General features: G+C 42.0%; 2 protein-coding genes across 3 annotated transcripts; both read right to left on the reverse strand.

The window, feature by feature from the left end:
• Window positions 1-3,520: 3,520 nt before the first annotated feature.
• Window positions 3,521-8,185, reverse strand: LOC148362442 (uncharacterized). 2 transcript variants are annotated; one of them, XM_088339272.1, is made up of 2 exons: window positions 8,117-8,185; window positions 3,521-5,271 (listed from the first exon to the last, which is right to left on the reverse strand). In XM_088339272.1, the coding sequence occupies exon 2, from the start codon at window positions 5,262-5,264 to the stop codon at window positions 4,791-4,793; it is 474 nt and encodes a 157-aa protein (XP_088195398.1). In that variant the 5' UTR covers window positions 5,265-5,271; window positions 8,117-8,185; the 3' UTR covers window positions 3,521-4,790. The 2 variants fall into 2 exon arrangements, with proteins under 2 accessions (XP_088195398.1, XP_088195400.1); XM_088339274.1 differs by lacking the exon at window positions 8,117-8,185 and adding an exon at window positions 8,019-8,099.
• A 434-nt stretch (window positions 8,186-8,619) lies between these two features.
• Window positions 8,620-18,174, reverse strand: LOC148362443 (uncharacterized). Its single transcript, XM_088339871.1, has 4 exons — window positions 17,947-18,174; window positions 17,777-17,870; window positions 12,115-12,264; window positions 8,620-10,485 (listed from the first exon to the last, which is right to left on the reverse strand). Exons 1-4 carry the CDS (start codon window positions 18,081-18,083, stop codon window positions 10,348-10,350), a joined length of 519 nt encoding a protein of 172 aa, XP_088195997.1. The 5' UTR covers window positions 18,084-18,174; the 3' UTR covers window positions 8,620-10,347.
• Between the last annotated feature and the right edge of the window lie 418 nt (window positions 18,175-18,592).

The raw sequence follows: 18,592 nt of genomic DNA on the forward strand, positions 1-18,592 counted from the left end.
TTGAAGACTAGATTTTGGCAACAGGAATGTGTGCTTAAAGTGCGACTTGATGGACGAGTAAAGGATGTACTCTGCCAAAGTCAGCAAGGCTAGTCTCCAGCTCAGCGGTGAGTGTGGCCTTGAACATGATAAGTGATCTAAGTGGTAATTGAAATGTTTGAAATGTTCAATCCACCACACCAGACGTTGGACCGTTTGCAATGAAAGCACAAATGCTCTTACTTTAGACAATGACCAATCATTGCTCTGCCCCTGGAAGCGGGTGAAACATGATTGGATATTTTCTTAAGCATGAGCGTTTGTGATGTCCGCCTCAGCATTCTTGACAGCATTCCCTAAATAGCCGCCCAGACACGTTTAAAAACTGGTGGATTTTGCTTTTTAACTTATATTCTACATAAAATAATAGCAATATATTTGCTGAGATTTGACTAGTGGGGGCCCTTAATAATATTAAAGGATCTGTCTGTAATTTTGAACTTTTTTAGCTGCCTCCATCTCCCGGCTAATCTTATTGCAGCCTTAGTCTGCTCGTTCATGATGTGTGTGCGGGTATGTGCATTACTCAAACTCGCTCGAATAAACTTTTCCTTTTTCATCTTTGGGTTTGGGTTGGTGTTTGGATTCTACTTGAAGCAGGTTTTCTTACTCTGACCATTTTTACGCTACACTAACAAATACAAACAAAAAGCATAACCTGCGGGGATGTGATTATCGTCACTTTCTAGCACTCCCTCATTCTAATCCTCTTACCTAATACCGATGTCTAATATGTCCACCCAAAAATCCATGCCAGGGGTGGGCAAACTTTTTGAGTTGCAGGCCGCATTGGCTTAAACATTTTTTTATAGGGCCAGTAGAAAAAAATGTTACATTTTTTGTATATAGCGATACAGTCTCGAATACAAACCTCAGCAATACCTGATTGTAGCTCCTATGCTGTTAGACAGAGGGGAAAAAGCTACTGGAATTGTTCTGGGTTTGAGGAGTGGGAATATTAATTTAGTTGAATATGTTTAATTTTGGGCAGCATGGTGGGGCAGTGGTTAGCGCGTGTGCAGCACAGTTCTGAGGTCATGAGATCGAACCTTCCTGTGTGGAGTTTGCATGTTCTCCCTTTGGTTTGCGTGGGTTTCCTCTGGGCACTTCAGCTTCCTCCCACATTCTAAAAACATGCATGTCAGGTCAATTGGGATTGACTCCAGAACCCCCGCGACCTTAATGAAGATAAGCGGTGCAGATAATGGATGGATGGATGTATGTTTTATTTATTTTTTCAGTTTGATAGCCGGTCATCTACTCTAATTTTGTTGTTAATCTATTTTTATTAGCAAAAATTACGTTTATCTGCACTGATAGGGTTTAGAATCAACAATCAATCTATTTTGTGTCAGAATAAGTTACACAGTAATACACTTTGAATTTCAATGGCAGTTCAAATAAATGACAAGAAGGTTCATTAAATAAGCAAAGAAAACACAATTCCAATGTTTTCCAGTTCAGGGGATCCCAAATGCATGGGTGGAGAAGCACCTTTTCCGTTACTGGCTCTATCTAGTGTTAAAACTGAGAAGTGCAACAGAGTTGAGCTCAAGCGCCATGCGCGGGCCATATTCAACTATATTTTCAAAATTAGCTGCGAGCCAATAAAAGCTGACCCGCAGGCCATAGTTTGGACACCCCTGATCTATGCTAAAAGGTAAGATACAGGGTTCGTACAGGGCTTGCAATCCTTGAAAATGCTTGAATTTTAATGTGTTTTCAATTTCAAGCAGAGGCAATTTTAGGTTCAGAGCTTTGGGGGTGCTGAGCACGCAGAGTGTGTGTCTGATTAAAAACATTTGGTCATTTCACTTAACGTGATTTCGAAACATTCAACACGTTGAGGAGTGTCACCTCCCATTTGTGACCATCACATGACAATATGTGGTTAAATAGTTGTTCAACATACTTTCACCGTAATACAGCAGAGCCTCCACAGACTCCGTCTCTATGCTGCAAGTGATACTAGCCAAGTGAAGGGGGGCGGAGTTGGTACTGGAAAATCAAATGGACTGAACCATTTTAAGTCCGTGGAATATTTTTGACAGTGTCTTGTTCACATTTTTTGTTTTGCTTTACTTTTTTATTTTGTACCTATTGTTTTTCAACAGCTATGTAAGCCTATCCTGTCATTTATTGAGGAAAATAAAGTTTTAAAAATGCTATAATTTTTGGGGCCGCTTGGGTTGAATTTGGGGGTGCTCAACGTGCGAGTCAGGTCCATGGTTCAGATCCACAAATATATTTGTGATTTACTCAAGATCTAAAAATCAAGACTTGATTAAAAGGTATTATTGTGGATCTGCAAATACATAATTCACACGTGCGTTTCCTCTTTTAATGGTACTGGAGAACTTTAGAAATGGCCTTTGAAAGTCCTTAAAACACCTTTAACAAATCCCTTCAGCTTTAAGACAAAGAAATGACACGAGTAATCCTCTAAATCTGAAGAGAATTACTCGCATTCCATGTCCGTGACTTCATTTGTAACGATGGTGGGAGCGCTGACAGTTTCTCATGCATCGCGGCGATCACACTCGAAGACTTTTGACCCGAGATCCCCCTCCTGTTCCAAATTCTGCTTCCTGTGGAAAAAATGTGGCGCCCTCACATCACTCTTATTTATTTTCTTATTCCCCTTGAGACTGCGAGACCTCCAAAGTGATCCGTGAAGAAATTCAATTTCCACGTTTAGCTCAGCCCGCACAAAATAAAGACATCTTATTTTGGGCTGATAAAAAAATCACATTGACTCTAATGTCTATTTTGGACTTTTTTTCACCAAATGTAGATTATGTCGAGTCACTGACATACTCATTTTGTATTTGTTTAACGCTAACAGCTTGGAAGAGTTTTTCATACAAATACCAAAATGACTACTGATTTTTTTTTTCTGAATACAATTTGGTTCTGAGTTACTTCACAATTCTTGGAACAGAATTCTGTACAATCATCATAACCTGCTTTTAGCAAATACATTGCTTTTAACATCCATTATTTGCACCAGTTATCCTCAGTAGGGTCGCGGGGGTGCTGGAGCCCATCCCAGCTATCTTCGGCTGGCAAACCAGGGCAGGGGACACCCTGACCTGGTTTGCCAGCCAGTCGCAGGGCACACAGAGAAAGACAACTACTCGCTCATCCACACCTAGGGACAATTTGGACATGCCAATTAACCTGACATGCATATTTTGGGGAATGTGGGAGGAAACAGGAGTGCCCGGAGGAAACCCACGCAAGCACGGGGAGAACATACAAACTCCACAGAAGGTTTGATCTCGTCCTCAGGACAGTGCCGCACACGCGCTAACCACTGCCCACCGTGCTGCCTGTGCTTTTAACATACTTCACAAAAAAACAAAAACAAAAAAAAAAAACATGGCACCGGATATTTTGTTAATTTTATTGTGTAATAGCAGTAAACATAAAATCCACTTCAGATTCACAGGCATGAACAGAGAGAGCACTTATTGTTTACTTTGGACACATTAACAATATTCTTTGTTGTATTTCATCACATTATGATAATAATTTTTTTACAACACTTTGAACCAAATAACTCCAATTAGATTGAATTACAGTTTATAAAGAAAAACAAATCAACTGATTTACTTTGACAACTGCAAAAACACACTCCTAAGCTAGGATATGTTTACTCACAGGATGTAACGCATGTTAAGTTACACTGTGCACAAAAAGAATGAGTAATTATATTTTTTTCCGAAAATTCTTTAGTCCTTTTTGCATACTGCTAAATACAGTACAATGTGAAGCATAAAAAGTTATCAGTGTGAATACATTGTTAAAAAGCAGTACTCATATTTTTTCCCTAAAACTTGTTCTTTCTACATACTGGTAAATAAAGAATATGACGTATATACATATATATATATATTATATAAAACAAAAAGCAATGATAGCGCAATTTAATGTCAAAAAGAAGTACTGTGGGGGGATAGTTTAAGACCTTGCTTTAATAGTGTGTACTATTGGGCACCTCCTAATGGTTATAAAAAGTTATTCATTAAAAAAACATTTTGATTTAAAAAAAGAAAGAAAATTGACAGTGGAATGTTTATGTTTGTCACGACCAGAACAGAAGAAGGACCCAGAAGCGTAACGTTACTCACAAGTTTTATTGAAATATAGAGGAAAGGCAGCGCCAGCGATTTTGTGCTCGCTGGACGCGGGAAGCAAGCCGCTCATGGGATCGGAATGTGTTCCGAATACAGGAAGTGGATCTTCCGGAGGAGGAGATTGTAGCGTTGTTAGACGTAAAAACAGGTTATTAGCCGGGACGGGAGATCAGAACATGGTCAGGGTCAAAAAACTGGTCGTTAGCTGGAAGGGAGATCAAAACGTGGTTGGGGTAAAAAAAACGGCTCGTAGCCGGAGACAAACGGGGAAATCAGGAACGGACGAGTGGAAATCGGGTTACAAAATGGGACGGCCGGCAGTCAGAGTCAAAAATGCTTGCCTTGTGAAAACAGAGGTTCGCTGACTGACTGACAACAGGCGAGTGAAAGGACTGAGCTTAAGTAGGACGGGGAACCAATCAAATAGCCAGCAGGAGCTGGCGCCAAACGAGCAGGCACAGGTGAAAGTAATGAGTCATCATGACACTGATTTGTCCCAACCAGATATTAGCTCCGGCGGACATCAAGGTAATTGAGTTTAAGGGCCCTGATAAATAAAGAAACACAAAAAGTGATCTTCGAATCATTTCCTTGTAGATAATTAAAGAGGGACTACGGATCTTTTGATATACGAATAACCTCAGGTACATCCATGCCCAAGTGGGCGTCGTTGTCAATGAAGTTTGGATCTTTTCCTGTCAGGGACAAGTCAGTCAAGATCTTACTAAGGCTTTCCTCATGCTCGGAATCTTCATCATCCTCTGGGGCGGAGCCCGTTGCAACCACAGCAGCATCCGGAGATCCTGTGACCTGGACCTCTGGGGTGGGCTTCTGGTGCGAGGTGGAGGAGAAGGGCTCACCCGTTCCGGAAGAAATGGAGGGAATCGGATCCTTCTCGAGAGCCACATTGAGACATGCCTGTGGCATTGGATCAGGAATGGAGGTACACTCTTTATTAGGCAGACATGGCACCTGAGGTTCCTCTCGTGCCATTTCCTGAGCTGGCGGCCCATCAGAAACTCCTGTTCCCATCGAATTTTCATCCCCAAATGAAGAGTCACGCTTGCGGAATATCTTGTTTCCCATTGTCAACCTGCAGTCATGAGAAATATCATCACATGAAACAAGGGGTTTCAAACTCAGTTTAGCTCAGGGGCCACATAGTAAATAAACACTCACAGGGATTAGTAAAAGAATAACATTAAAGTGTGGTTTAGCTGTTGGGACCGGGGTCCTTTGGAGTCTCACGATTACGATTAAATTACGATTATGATTCAGGGACGTTTTTTTCCATCTCAAGATTGAATCTTTTTTAATGTTTATTGACTTTTCATTATATATAAAAAGACAAAACAACAACTGAATTATTTCCTGAATCATTTTTTTTTTAACTCAGGGTAACTCACGGAAAAGGAAGTGACGTAAAATAGCATGCATGCGCTAATTGAAGTGCAAATTGGATAAATTAATAATTTTATGATTTGAAACGATTTTTATGCTTTTATTTACTCATTCATTTTGATGAAATTATTTACCAAAGCGCTTTAGGAAGTCTTCATTGACTTGAAAAGCGCTATATACACCCGATTTTGTTATCTCCACCATTAGATTTCACATCTATTATAGAAAGGAGCTAAAGCTCCTCCGATCCTCAGCGAAGGCACCCAGGGAGTATTTTTAATCCACGTGTGAACCGCTAATTTCTAATCACTGCGGATAAAACTTTAAAGTATAATAGCAAATGTTGCATTTAAGAGAGACATCCACTCACCACATGTGAATGAAATCGTATCGCCTTAAACAACGAGTCGTGACTATTTTTTTTAAATAAAGAAAAATCATCGGGATGGGTGTTTCCTTAAATGTTCTCTGGTTGATAAAAGGTAATCAGCAAATACACCTACAGTGGTGGTACCCTATAGAGGTGAGGCCTGGCTTTGGCGACATTCAGTGGACTTATTTTAAACTGCAGGTCATTGTTTGACGATGTTCTCTAGTGCTTGTCGCTGCATTGTCTCGCAGGCCGGATCAAATCTGTTGGCGGGCCTGATCTGCCCGAGAGCCGTATGTATGACACCCCTGCGGTTAAACTCCTGACCTAATACAAGGATAGGAACCAGCTTAGTCAATTTTACTCAATTCAATGTTTCCCTCCTCCAACACTGCTGAGTCAGACAACCGGGTCAGGATCAATTTTTAAGTGTAATAACAATGACCAGCAAGCAGCACGACGACGCAGTGGTTAGCTTAGTTCTAAGGTCTCGGGAACATCCTGTGTGGGTTCAAATCCAGCTACCGGACTTCCTGTGCGGAGTTTGTATGTTCTCCCCGTGCTTGTGTGGGTTTCCTCCGGGCACTCCGATTTCCTCCCACATTCCAAAGACATGCATTTCAGGTGGATTGGCCAGTCCAAATTGTCCCTAGGTGTGAATGAGCGAGCGAGTTGTCTGTCCCTGTGTGCCCTGCGATTGGCTGGCAACCAGTTCAGGGTGCCCACTGCCCGATGATTGCTGGGATGGGCTCCAGCACCCCCGCGGCCCTACTGAGGATAACGGTGCAGCTAATGTGATGAGAGATGAGAACAATGACCAGCTATGATAGAGGAAAGGGAGACATCCAAGACAGGCTCAAAGAGAACATTCATACCTGTCAACCTGCACGTTTTGCCGTAAAAAGTATGTTTAATATACATTTTAAGAAATGTACGACGTACAAGAAAATCTGTACGGAAAAACGCAAATTTGTCAATTATGGGTACTATCCGGTATACACCGACTATCACGAAACGGCAAATCAATCAAGTCAGTTCGCCGCGGTAGCCTCTATCCTCGCTTTTTTCGTTGCAAACGAAGCGAGCGTTTGATGCTACTGTGCGCATGCGTCTGCCGCTGTAGTGCATAATTTCGACTCCCCTGCAAAATCCTTCCCACTTTTCGTGAACGCGCATTCTGCTGCGCTTCCAACAATAGCTTTATTGTTTTAATAAGCTTATTATATAGAATACGATCGCTATTGTCGGAAGCACAGCAGAATGCATGTTCACGCGAGGGGGGGAGGATTTTGCAGGGGGGGGGGGGCGGGGGGGGGGGGGGTTAGGGGGGGGTCGAAATTAGGCACCACACCAGAAGACTCCTCAACAGCTGCAGAAGTAATGTTTTGCCATTTCATGGCAGAGCACAACATACCTCCAACAGTTGCCGATCACTTCACAAGGCTTATGAAAAACATGTTTCCCAGTCACGGGGCTGCAAAGGTTTGTATTTTCTGTCCCTGTTTGCAATTTAGGATACAAGCATCAATGGTTGATATTGTGGTTTAGTTTACAAAATAGAAATGCCAACTATTTTTTTTCCTCCCCAAAAAAATCTTTATTTCCATTAATTTAAAGTGTTATTAATGGATAATTTAGTTCCGCTGATAACAATTGTTCCTGATTTTATTTTTTTAATTTACTATTAAGAATATGTACAGAATGATAAAACGAAACACGTGTACAATATAACATGTTAAACCACATAAATAAACAGGTTTGAAAAAATAATGGTGTAAGATTTCTTTGTATTTTGTAAGGGAAAATACGACAGTTTGTAAGGGCATGGAGCCCTGGAGGTTAACAGGTATGGAACATTTAGGGAACCCTGGTCCTACACACTGTATCAACATTAATCGATGAAAAGATCATCTCGTTTTTAGTTTTAACGACAATAACGTTGGATGTGTGTGCCACGTTAATATTTTCTGTGCAAATATTAGTCCCAACATTTATTTCAAAGGGAATTTCTTAATAATACACAACAGCGATAGAGCCCAAACCCGGCGCCCATCTCCTTTTATTCTCACCTTGAAAATTAATCCAAGCAAAGTTATTAAAATGTTTGCTTTTAATCCACCACGGTATAATTGTGACGACAGGAAAAGTTTAGAAACGCGTAACTCACCTTAATGGGCGCTGCCTGCCCTACATCCGCGGACACTCGCCTTCTCGGTGTTCGTGCGCGCGCCCCGTCTTCAAAAAGTATTGCCTACGGGCACGCGCACAGTGGACCCAATGTAAGACCGCCCACATTTTTTTTTACTCAAATAAGTTTTATGTTAATAAAGAAAGTCACAACGCTGCAATTAAAGTACACCGTAGAGAAAGTAAATCATCACCACCGACTGCTGAAAGGGTAATTTCCAATAAAGTGGCAACATCACAAGTAGAAGGTAAACAAAACGGGAATATACCGGCAGCCATCTTGGGTTGCCATTTAGAAGAGTCTTTAGGTTTTCCCTTAATTGGTTTGACGATTTTTTTTTCAGTACGTCTCTTCGCATGACAAAAAAAAACGCTTTCTCCCACAATGTTTAAAACAAAGTCAATCTTAAAAAGATTTATCAGAATAATGTTATCAGAAACAAAGATCACACGTAATAAAAATATATGAAGAAAAAGACACCATGAATTATTACTTTTTTATTTGAGGATTTGCCTCCACCTTCCTTTGCGTAAAAACATTGGGATGCAGAGCTGCCAAACATTGAAAATAAGATTTCAGAATGTACAGGGCACTCTCGTTTATCGCTGGGTTTACGTACCAAAAAGAACCCGTGACGTCCGCAAAGTGCAAACATTTATTTCATTTTTACACATACGATACAATTAAATACTCTATAAATTGAAACCAAAGAAGAAAACCTTTTTTACAGGCTAAATCATTTTTTTTTTTACAAAAAAAGTAATGTACAGTACACTGTATCTATTTTTTACCAGTACCTACTCTGATTGGGACTGGTTAGCCAATCAGAATTAACACAAGTTGCTGAAAATCCGTGAAGCTGCGAGACCGTGAAAGGTGAACCGTGTTATAGCAAAAGATTACTATCTGAAGAAAAATTTCGGATTTTGATTTTTTTTTTTTGTATTAGCATTTAGGAGCGCCATTCTTAAGTAAAAGGGGTTCTAGGACAAAAAGAAATGGCACACCAAACCCACTGTTACTGCAAGTGTCCAATAGATGGCACTAAAACGCCATAAATAATCACGGAGGAATCAACTTATGTCAATGCAAAAACGTGCACTGCTTGACTTTTCTTTCAATTTTCAAAGTTTTCAAGAAAAATGCGTATTTCAAAGTTTCCTATAGATTGGCGTAGTGAATTGTAGAAGATTCGCAGTATTTGGTAGCACTCTGCATGCATTTCTAAAAACTGATATTGTGGGTTGTGTATCTCCTTTAACACCAGGCAATAATAAAGCATGATAAAGAAACTAGGGCTGGGGGGAATGTCACGTTGACGATTTGCGTTATAACTTTCAATTCAACGCATGAAAATATATTAAGGTAATGATTAAAATTTCGCGCTCCACACGTCCCCGTGTGTCAAACGTCGCTGTTCCAACAAACGAAGAAGTCACTTTCGATTCCTGAGGCTAGCGATGGGAAAGAGAAAGGAAACAAGTTTAGGCGGACCGTTTTGCTTTCAAACATTGCCCGATGGGAATATTGACAAGGCGAAAGTGAATCGTATGCTTTGCAAAGCTGAATTGAATTTCAATCGGAGCACTTCCCTGATGTATCACTCGAAAGCTAAGCACCCCGATGCGGTGGTACAGCCTGACAGCGGACCTCGTCAAACTACTTTGGATCAGTTTTTTGCAACAGTTCTACAATGCTTACATAAGGCACTTGACTATTTTGTTTAATGAAGATTAGTCTTTGACGCCACAATCTTTATGCACTTTCCCTTTATTTTGTATTATTTTTTTGTTAAAATATGTACGACGGCTTTACATCAAATTTACAGTTCAACAGTGTTGACATAAAGCACTTGAATATCTTCGATATGAAAGCTATCTTTGGCATTAGTCTGTATGCACGTTTACTGTACTTTGTGTATGCCTATACCATTTGACGTCATTAATGTAATCTTATTTTTCCATGCATATTTTTTTTCATATGTACTGCCATTTGTAATATCTGGATTTAATTAATTAATCGCGATTAATTGATTTCAAAACTAATTAGTCAATTTATTTTAATCGATTCCCAGCCCTAAAAGAAAGTTTTCACAAAAACATATTCAAAGTGTGCGCAGACAGGCATCTTCCACTTATACTCATCCCAGTCTTGTATTCTATATTCCTTTTCTTTCTGAAGACTCCAATTCAAACAAGGTTGCATAGTTCTTAGCTGAAAAAGATTTCTCGTACAAGGCACATGGCATCATCACCACTTTGTTTTCCGCTTGAATGTTGCTCATCCGTTTTCTCTGCCCGCAGTCTCGTTTTGTCCTCCTGCTCCTCGTAGATTCCCTCAGCGTAGTCCTGGTCGATAAAACGATAACGATAGTTATCGTCATATAATTTTTGAAACGATGAATATTAAGAGCGTTTGCTAAAAGTCGATCTTTTAAACTGTAATTACATCACCTGAACACTGGAAAAAAGAGGGCGCTAATGCAATGAAAACAGAAGTTCCAGACCAACATTCAGGAGACAAATAAAGTGACAAGAAGCAGCCAAACATTTCGCAGGATTAGGCGAAGAGCGGTACTTAGAGTGAAAGTGAAACTGGACTACAACACGGATGAACTCAAAGCATACTGAGAGGGACCTAGACAGGTTGTTTGGAGGTATTTTGGCTACTTAGAGTTCGATAAATGATAAAAAAAAACAGCGGCGACGTGCACTGTGACTGCAAACGATGCTGACAAGACGTGCCAACCAAGACGGGCAAGAAGACAAACCTAATCCGCCATTTAAAACCATGCACCTGATAGAATGCGCTAAAGGACAAACAATTAAGTCCCAAAAAAGTAGTAGTGGACGTGAGTGTTAAGCCCAAATGTCTAGCTAGCAAAGCGCTACCTGTGTATCCCTGCAAACAGGTGGAAACATCGAGAGCCGTCACTGAGCCGCATAAAAGCTCGATCTGGGGACAGACTGATTTTTCTGGCCCGTAATCTTAAAAGCAAAGCCTGTTTTGTTTGTTTATTTGTAATTTTTTTTTAAATTGAATATTTTCATTTGTCTATTTATTTTGTTAACATTGGCACACACCTTGAGACTTCATCCAGAAAATGTTTTTACTTGTTGTTGTCAGGACCAGAACGTAAACAGGACCCAATTGCGTTACGTTTCTCACAGGTTTTATGTAAGGAAAGAGGAAAGGCTAGGCGCGGGAAGCAAGTCACTCTCCTACTCAGTTTGTGATCCTAACACGGAAGTGAATCTTCCGTAGCGAGCGATGGCGGTGTCAAGGGCGGAAAAACAGGTCGATAGCCAGGACAGGAGAGCAAAAACATGGTCGGGGTCAGAAACGGGTCGTAAGCCGGGACGGGAGAGCAGACATGGTCGGGATCAAAAATAGGTCGTAAGTCGGGACGGGAGAGCAGACGTGGTCAAAATCAAAACGGGTCGTAGCCAGAGACAGACGGGGGCAAAAACGGGACAGGTGGGAGTCAGGGTCGAAAAAGCTTGCCTAGTGTTAACTGAGGTTTGCAGACGGACTGACAACAGGGGATTGACAGGACTGAGTTCAAATAGTGACAGGGAGCCAATCAGAACCCAGTTGGCGCCCAAAGAGCGGGCACCGCTGAGTCCCATCAGTAATCATGACAGTTGGTGAGTGTAAAATTACATTTTTTTTTGTATTTATGGTTATTTAATATTGGGGGATTGCAGGTCTATCTCAGATTATGCGCAGGGTCATATTGTTTTGATTACCTCATTTTGTGAACTTTTTACTTAATTTTCCTCATTTATGTGAAATACTGTGTAGTAAGTAGTTTGTCACCACATGTCTTTGTTCTGACTTTAAAGCAGCATCTAGTTTTGTCAACTTTCACAAAAATTTGACATAAAATGTGAAAGAAGAAATTATCGTGATTATTATCTATATTGACTGAAATATTTTATTGTGATAAAAACATTGATCATATCACCCAGGCCTACCCCAGCATAAGGTAAAGTCTTCATCTCGGCTACATCCAAGTCCGTTTCTGATGTTTCTGTCTTTTCATCACACATAGCCTCCTCCTTCTCTAATGCAGGCAGCTTGTCTGTCTTTGTAGGAGAGATACTTTTCCTAAAAGACTTCTCCATCTGTGAGAGAAAAACAGGTTAAAATGATTGGAGCCAATATTTAACAATGATCCTCAACATTGCTAGGCAATGAGAGGCGTGTATGTCGCCGCTTCTCACTCCAAAAACTTCTCCAAAAACTTTTCCAAACTTTTTCGAAGCTCAGATACTTTTTCTGATTTTTCTTTTGCCCTTCTGTTTTGGATTGTGGGTACTTTGGTTGATGTAACCTGAACCAACATTTCACTTTATCAATCAAACCCTCGTAACTTAGCCCTCGGGCTAACTTAAACATACCAGCTGTCACAGCACCGGCCTCTCTCCCTCGTCATGGCGTGCCAAAACCTCGCCGCATTTGGATTATTCCTGATACTCCTGACGTTCTGCCACCATCCAGCGACAGGATTGCTCCAGTATTCTATCGCGGATCTTCTCCGGATCCGGTAGATTGCGCGGGGGCCTCCGCCACCGGAGCTGCTCCACCATCCTGACATAACTCGCCTGCCTCGACGCCGCTACATTCACCGCGGATCGCGCAGGCACGTCGAGTATAAAAACCCTGGTTCAATCACCTCGACCTGGTCCACATCACGACGCCCTCCCATAAACTGCGGCCGTAGGGCTAACTGCCATACATTAGCCCGCCTAGCTAGGTCGGCTAACAGCACTGCCGCCGTCAAACAAGACACCTCCGCCGTCAACTTTGGATTGCTGAACGTCCGCTCACTCAGGAACAAGGGCCACCTCATCCAAGACGTCCTCGCCGAACGAAAACTCGACTTCCTCGTTTTAACAGAAACTTGGCAACAAACAAACGACTTCGCTGCTCTGAATGACTCCACTCCTCCCGGCTTTGTTTACATCTGCCGTCCCCGTGGCAACGGCCGTGGAGGAGGTCTCGCGGTAATTCACCGCGAGAAGTGGAAAGTCTTGCCTGTCTCCGTCACTTCATCGACTTCCTTTGAATGCCTGGTGTTTAAGCTCCCCGGACCCACGCCAACCATTATTGCTTCAATTTATCGCCCCCCAAAGCCACATAGTGATTTTATCAATGAATTCTCCAGCTTAATTACACATTTATCCACTCTCTCGCCAAATTTAATTTTATTAGGAGATTTCAATATTCACATGGACAACCCCAACCTGCCACTCACCAGAGACTTCACATACTGCCTGGAGAGTCTCGGGATACACAGCCTTATTGACTTCCCCACCCACATTAAAGGCCACACATTGGACTTGGTTTGCTGCTCTGGCCTCTCTACTTCCAAGCCCACTTCCAACGTTTTTCCTGAATCTGATCATGTCCTCCTCACTTTTAACACCGTACTCTGTCTCTCTACTGTCAAAACCTCCCGTCTCATTTCTTTTCGTAATACCAAAAATATCAACATTGACACCCTCTGCTCCATTATTGACCGTTCCCCACCCCCAGAAGCTCTTTCAAGCCCGGATGAGCTTACCACTCACTACAATACCTGCCTCACAAATATTCTAAATTCTCTTGCCCCCCTGAAAACCAGGACTGCCTCATTCTCCACATCTGCCCCCTGGTTTACACCCGCTCTTCGGTCAATGAAATCAAAGAACCGCCAACTTGAGCGACTCTATAAGAAAACCGGCCTCACCATCCATAAGGACATGTACACTACCCATACTGCTAAATACAAGGACCAAATTGCACAAACCAAATCCAGCTACTACTCCGGCCTCATCCTTTCCAACGAAGGAAATTCAAGAACTCTCTTCTCTGTCATGAACAAAATCCTCCAGCCACCAAATTCTCTCCCCCTCCACCTGTACTCCACAGCAACCTGCAACTCCATAATGGAGTACTTCAATCACAAAATCCTTAAGATTCATCACCAACTCCATCAAAACCTGTCTGCTCCCTCCCCATCTGAATTTCCTTCTCCTTGTCACTTCTTCTCCAGTTTTGCTCCACCCACGACTGCTGAATTATCCAACCTCATACTCAAATCCAAGCCCACCACTTGCCAGCTCGATCCCCTCCCTTCATCCCTTGTTAAATCCTGCCTCCCTTCCCTGCTTCCTCTCATATCTGCCATTATTCACTCCTCACTCTCTTCTGGTATTGTCCCATCACTTTTCAAAACCGCTGCTGTTACTCCTACACTTAAAAAACATGGTGCTGACCCCAACAACTTCGACAACCTCCGCCCCATCTCCAACCTTCCATTTATTTCAAAAATCCTTGAAAAAACTGTTGCTGCTCAACTCCACTCGCACCTGTCCCTCCACTCTCTCTATGAGCCCTTTCAGTCTGGTTTCCGCCCCCGCCACAGCACAGAGACTGCCCTAATCCGTATTGTAAATGATCTCCTCATAGCATCCGACTCCGGTTTAGTCTCCATCCTCATCCTCCTAGACTTGAGCGCCGCCTTCGACACAATCTCTCACCCTATCCTCCTCAATAGACTCTCCTCCATTGGTCTCACCCATACTCCCCTCAGTTGGTTCCATTCCTATCTCACTGGCCGCACTCAGTTTGTCCAGCTGAAATCCTTCACTTCAAAGCCCTCCCTAGTCACCTCAGGTGTACCCCAGGGATCTGTCTTAGGTCCTCTTCTCTTCATCGTCTACCTCTTGCCTCTTGGTCATATCCTCCGCAAATTTAATATCCACTTTCACTGCTTTGCTGATGACACCCAACTCTACCTCTCCTGCAAACCAAACTCCATACTCCCACCTCCCTCCCTCACCTCTTGCCTTTCCGAACTCAAAACATGGTTCACAACAAACTTTCTTAAATTAAATGCCAATAAAACAGAATTCCTCCTTCTTGGCACCAAATCCACTTTATCCAAAGTAAACAACTTCTCTCTCAACATCGACAGCTCCTTAGTGTCCCCCTCCCCCCAGGTCAAGAGTCTGGGTGTCATCCTGGATAGCATGCTTACCTTCCACTCACATATCAACACCATCACCCGCACTGCTTATTTCCACCTCCGCAATATTACCAGACTCCGCCCTTCCCTCACCCCCCGCACTACTGCTATTCTCGTCCACAGTCTTGTCACATCCCGCCTTGACTACTGCAATGCTCTCCTCTTCGGCCTTCCCCAAAAGTCCCTCCATAAAATTCAGCTGGTTCAAAACGCCTCTGCTCGCATCATCACAAAAACATCTTCCCAGCAGCACATCACCCCCGTTCTCCAACAGCTACACTGGCTTCCTGTTCAGCATCGCATCAGCTACAAACTCATCCTATATACATATATGGCCATTCACAACCTGGCTCCTCCTTACCTGTCCGACCTTCTCCAGGTGCACGTCCCCACTCGCTCCCTCAGATCCTCGTCCTCCCTCCGACTGTCAGTGCCCCCTGCCCATCTGAGCACCATGGGAGCCAGAGCCTTCAGTCGCGCTGCTCCCAAGCTTTGGAACAATCTACCTCCGGACCTCCAAAACTGCACACCTCTCTCCACTTTTAAGTCCCGTCTAAAAACACACCTGTTCAGGACTGCCTACAACACATAGCTTCTCCATTTCTTATGTTTTTATGATTTTATGTCTTGTTTTTATTTATTATTTCGTTTACAACTTTTTAAATTGTATTTTTTTTTTCTTTCATTGTTTGTACAGTGTCCTTGGGTGGCCTGAAAGGCGCTTTTAAATAAAATGCATTATTATTATATTATTATTATTATATAGATGTTGTTTTGTTTGCATTTTGAAGTCCGAGTTTCACCGACCCTTATTTGTTTGGTTAAATCTATTGATAAGTATTTTAAACCAAATAGTAAGAGGATGAGGAAAACTTTTCTTCCTCCCTCAGTGCGTTTGACATCCGGGTTATGCGACTCGATGGGTAAACAAGCGCTGTAGTTGAGCAGTTCCGTTGAGGTTTTTATTACAATAAAACAGATAAAAATATTGTGGAGTTGTAATTAAAGGACAAGTCTGTGATTGTTTCACAAATTCACTATCAAAATGATGACTGACAATCATTTATATACCGGCGGGGCGGAACATGGCAGGCTATGAGAATGTGGACCAGCCAATTAGATAGATAGATAGATAGATATATACTTTATTCATCCCCGTAGGGAAATTCACACTTCCAGCAGTCTACCCCGTTGTTTATTAACAGATTAACATGATGCCCGAGGGTGCTTGTAGCGGAGTGGATAACGTCACGCCAGTCCAAAAGTTCGACATTCCTGCGGCAGATGGAAATCTTTTCTTTGTGAGAATCCAGGAATACACCACCTCGTGTTAGCAAGTCCGCCTCCTCTCCGATTCCCCCCGGCTTTCATGTCTCTGTTTAGCGACGTTGAAGCCGGATTTCTCCAGGTGGCTCCGGGTGGCTACACGTTAGCGTCCGGAATGCTAAACGTGAGCCACGTTTCCGCAAAACACAGCAACTGCGCTCCCTGTGCGCTTCGATGTTTTCAAAAAGCACTCGATGATCATATTTGGTCGTGAGTTCGCATTTACCATGATTACGGATGGTACCGAAGACTTATAACGCCGCTAGCCGCTTCGCTAGCTTCGGCTTTTCTTCCACCATGGGCCCCTTCATCACGCCGGCACGAGAATTCCTCAGGGCAAGGAGTTGAAATACACGCATTTCTTGTGCGTTGAAACCCATGTCCATAGGATAGAAGTAATCCATAGTGTAGTTGTCAAAACGGGAAGAAAAAACACCGAAGATAGGAGCAGACAATAAAACAACAGGGCAGCTGCTGGAAAAGGCAGCCGCTCTTGGCAGCGCCGCTTTGATGAAAATTAACCTGATATGCATGTTTTTGGAATGTGGGAGGAAACTGGAGTGCCCGGAGGAAGCCCACGCAAGCTTGGGGAGAACATGCAAACTCCACACAGGGGGTTAGATCTCATGACCCCAGAACTGTGCCGCACATGCGCTAACCACTGCGCCGCCGTGATGCCCCCTAATATATTATCTTGCTTTAATTTTGAAAAAAGTTAATACTACAAAAATTCTACAGCAATACTGAAATGCAAAAATACTACTTAAGAAATATTATAGAGAAATAGAGTAAGATGGAAAAATACTATTACAGAAATACTACAAAACATTACTAAAGTAATACTATGTAAATACTACTACAATAACACTACAGAAATACTGCAGATAAACTACAATATTACGACAAATATAAATATCAAATTTAGCGCTTCAATAAGGACCCAATGTATTGTTTTGCTTTAATTTTAAGCATTTTAAACCGATGAAACTAATCTATTTAGAGACTTCAACGACGAGATGAATGGATACTTTGAGACATAATTATGAACAAGTACATAATTAAATTTAAATACATAGATAATCACAATGTCCATTACTACCACAAAATGCTCCACGTGAATAAAATATTGACGTGATTATTTAATGATTGAAAGGGCTATAAATGGAAAAAGCACACAGTAATGACTACATCTGCAGTGACACATTTTAATATTAACACATGTTTCTATACACACGCTTTACTCATACAGGTAGATTGCTCCAAGGCGATGGCTTTAAAAAAAGGGGAAAACACGTCACCTGCTGGCCGGAAGGGTGAGTTGCACGATAGTTGCCAAGATATGCAGAAGCCGCTTCTACGAGCTCCATCTCGTTCATGCAGTAGATTACAGGCCTGCAAAAGCAAATGTTAAAAAATTATATAAAGGATTTTGATACTTGCGTGGTTTTAACTCGCTGATTTGAACTACCGCGCGGCTTTCTTCTTTCTAGTAGTCCTCAAGTGCTGCCTTTTGTCTCCCTTTTCCTCCCTTTTGGACATCCATAGCGGCAAAGAGCGGCGTCTTCCCGACATATTATTGATGTTGGGGTTTTCGTCATTATTCATTTGTACTGTTTATGGAGCAGCATTTTGTGGTTTGGAGTTAAGGCTTTTCGAATCCAATATACTGTAAACTAAAATGAAGGGGAATACAAAAGAACGCACAAAAGAAGTGACGCAAAAATAAGCGGAAGCGAGTATAACATTTCTTCGAATGTCAACGTCGCCGCCATGTTGGGAGTGGCACCGAAGGTCGGTAAATCAGAAGTCCTCCAGTAACGTTCGTATTTTCGTGACTGTCGAAATGCATTACACTGGAGAAACGTATAGTTAATATAATGAATTGATGAATGAATGTATACTACAAACAAACAGTATCAACACCTAATGAACAAACGGCTGAACAATACAATACGATACGTAAGCTTGTGTCCATGTGCTAAAGCCAAACACACATAGTTTACAAATGTGCAAAAATTAAGCTAGGCTTATCATTATTGCATTTGATTCAATGCAGCTAAAATGACGACTAATATCTGTTGATGATTTAAAAAAAAGTCATGGCATTGAGTGGT

Source organism: Urocampus carinirostris, chromosome 7, assembly GCF_059441175.1.
Source record: "Urocampus carinirostris isolate Australia breed hairy pipefish chromosome 7, RoL_Ucar_1.0, whole genome shotgun sequence".
In the NCBI taxonomy this organism is placed as follows: Eukaryota; Metazoa; Chordata; class Actinopteri; order Syngnathiformes; family Syngnathidae; genus Urocampus; species Urocampus carinirostris.

Coding starts and splice junctions, on each gene's coding strand:
- LOC148362442 (XM_088339272.1), bottom strand. CDS start 5,264: ATGGGAAACAAGATATTCCGCAAGCGTGACTCTTCATTTGGGGATGAA.
- LOC148362443 (XM_088339871.1), bottom strand. CDS start 18,083: ATGAATAATGACGAAAACCCCAACATCAATAATATGTCGGGAAGACGC. Junction 17,871..17,946: donor AGAAAGAAGAAAGCCGCGCG/GTAGTTCAAATC, acceptor TTGCTTTTGCAG/GCCTGTAATCTACTGCATGA. Junction 12,265..17,776: donor CTCACCCTTCCGGCCAGCAG/GTGACGTGTTTT, acceptor TTTCTCTCACAG/ATGGAGAAGTCTTTTAGGAA.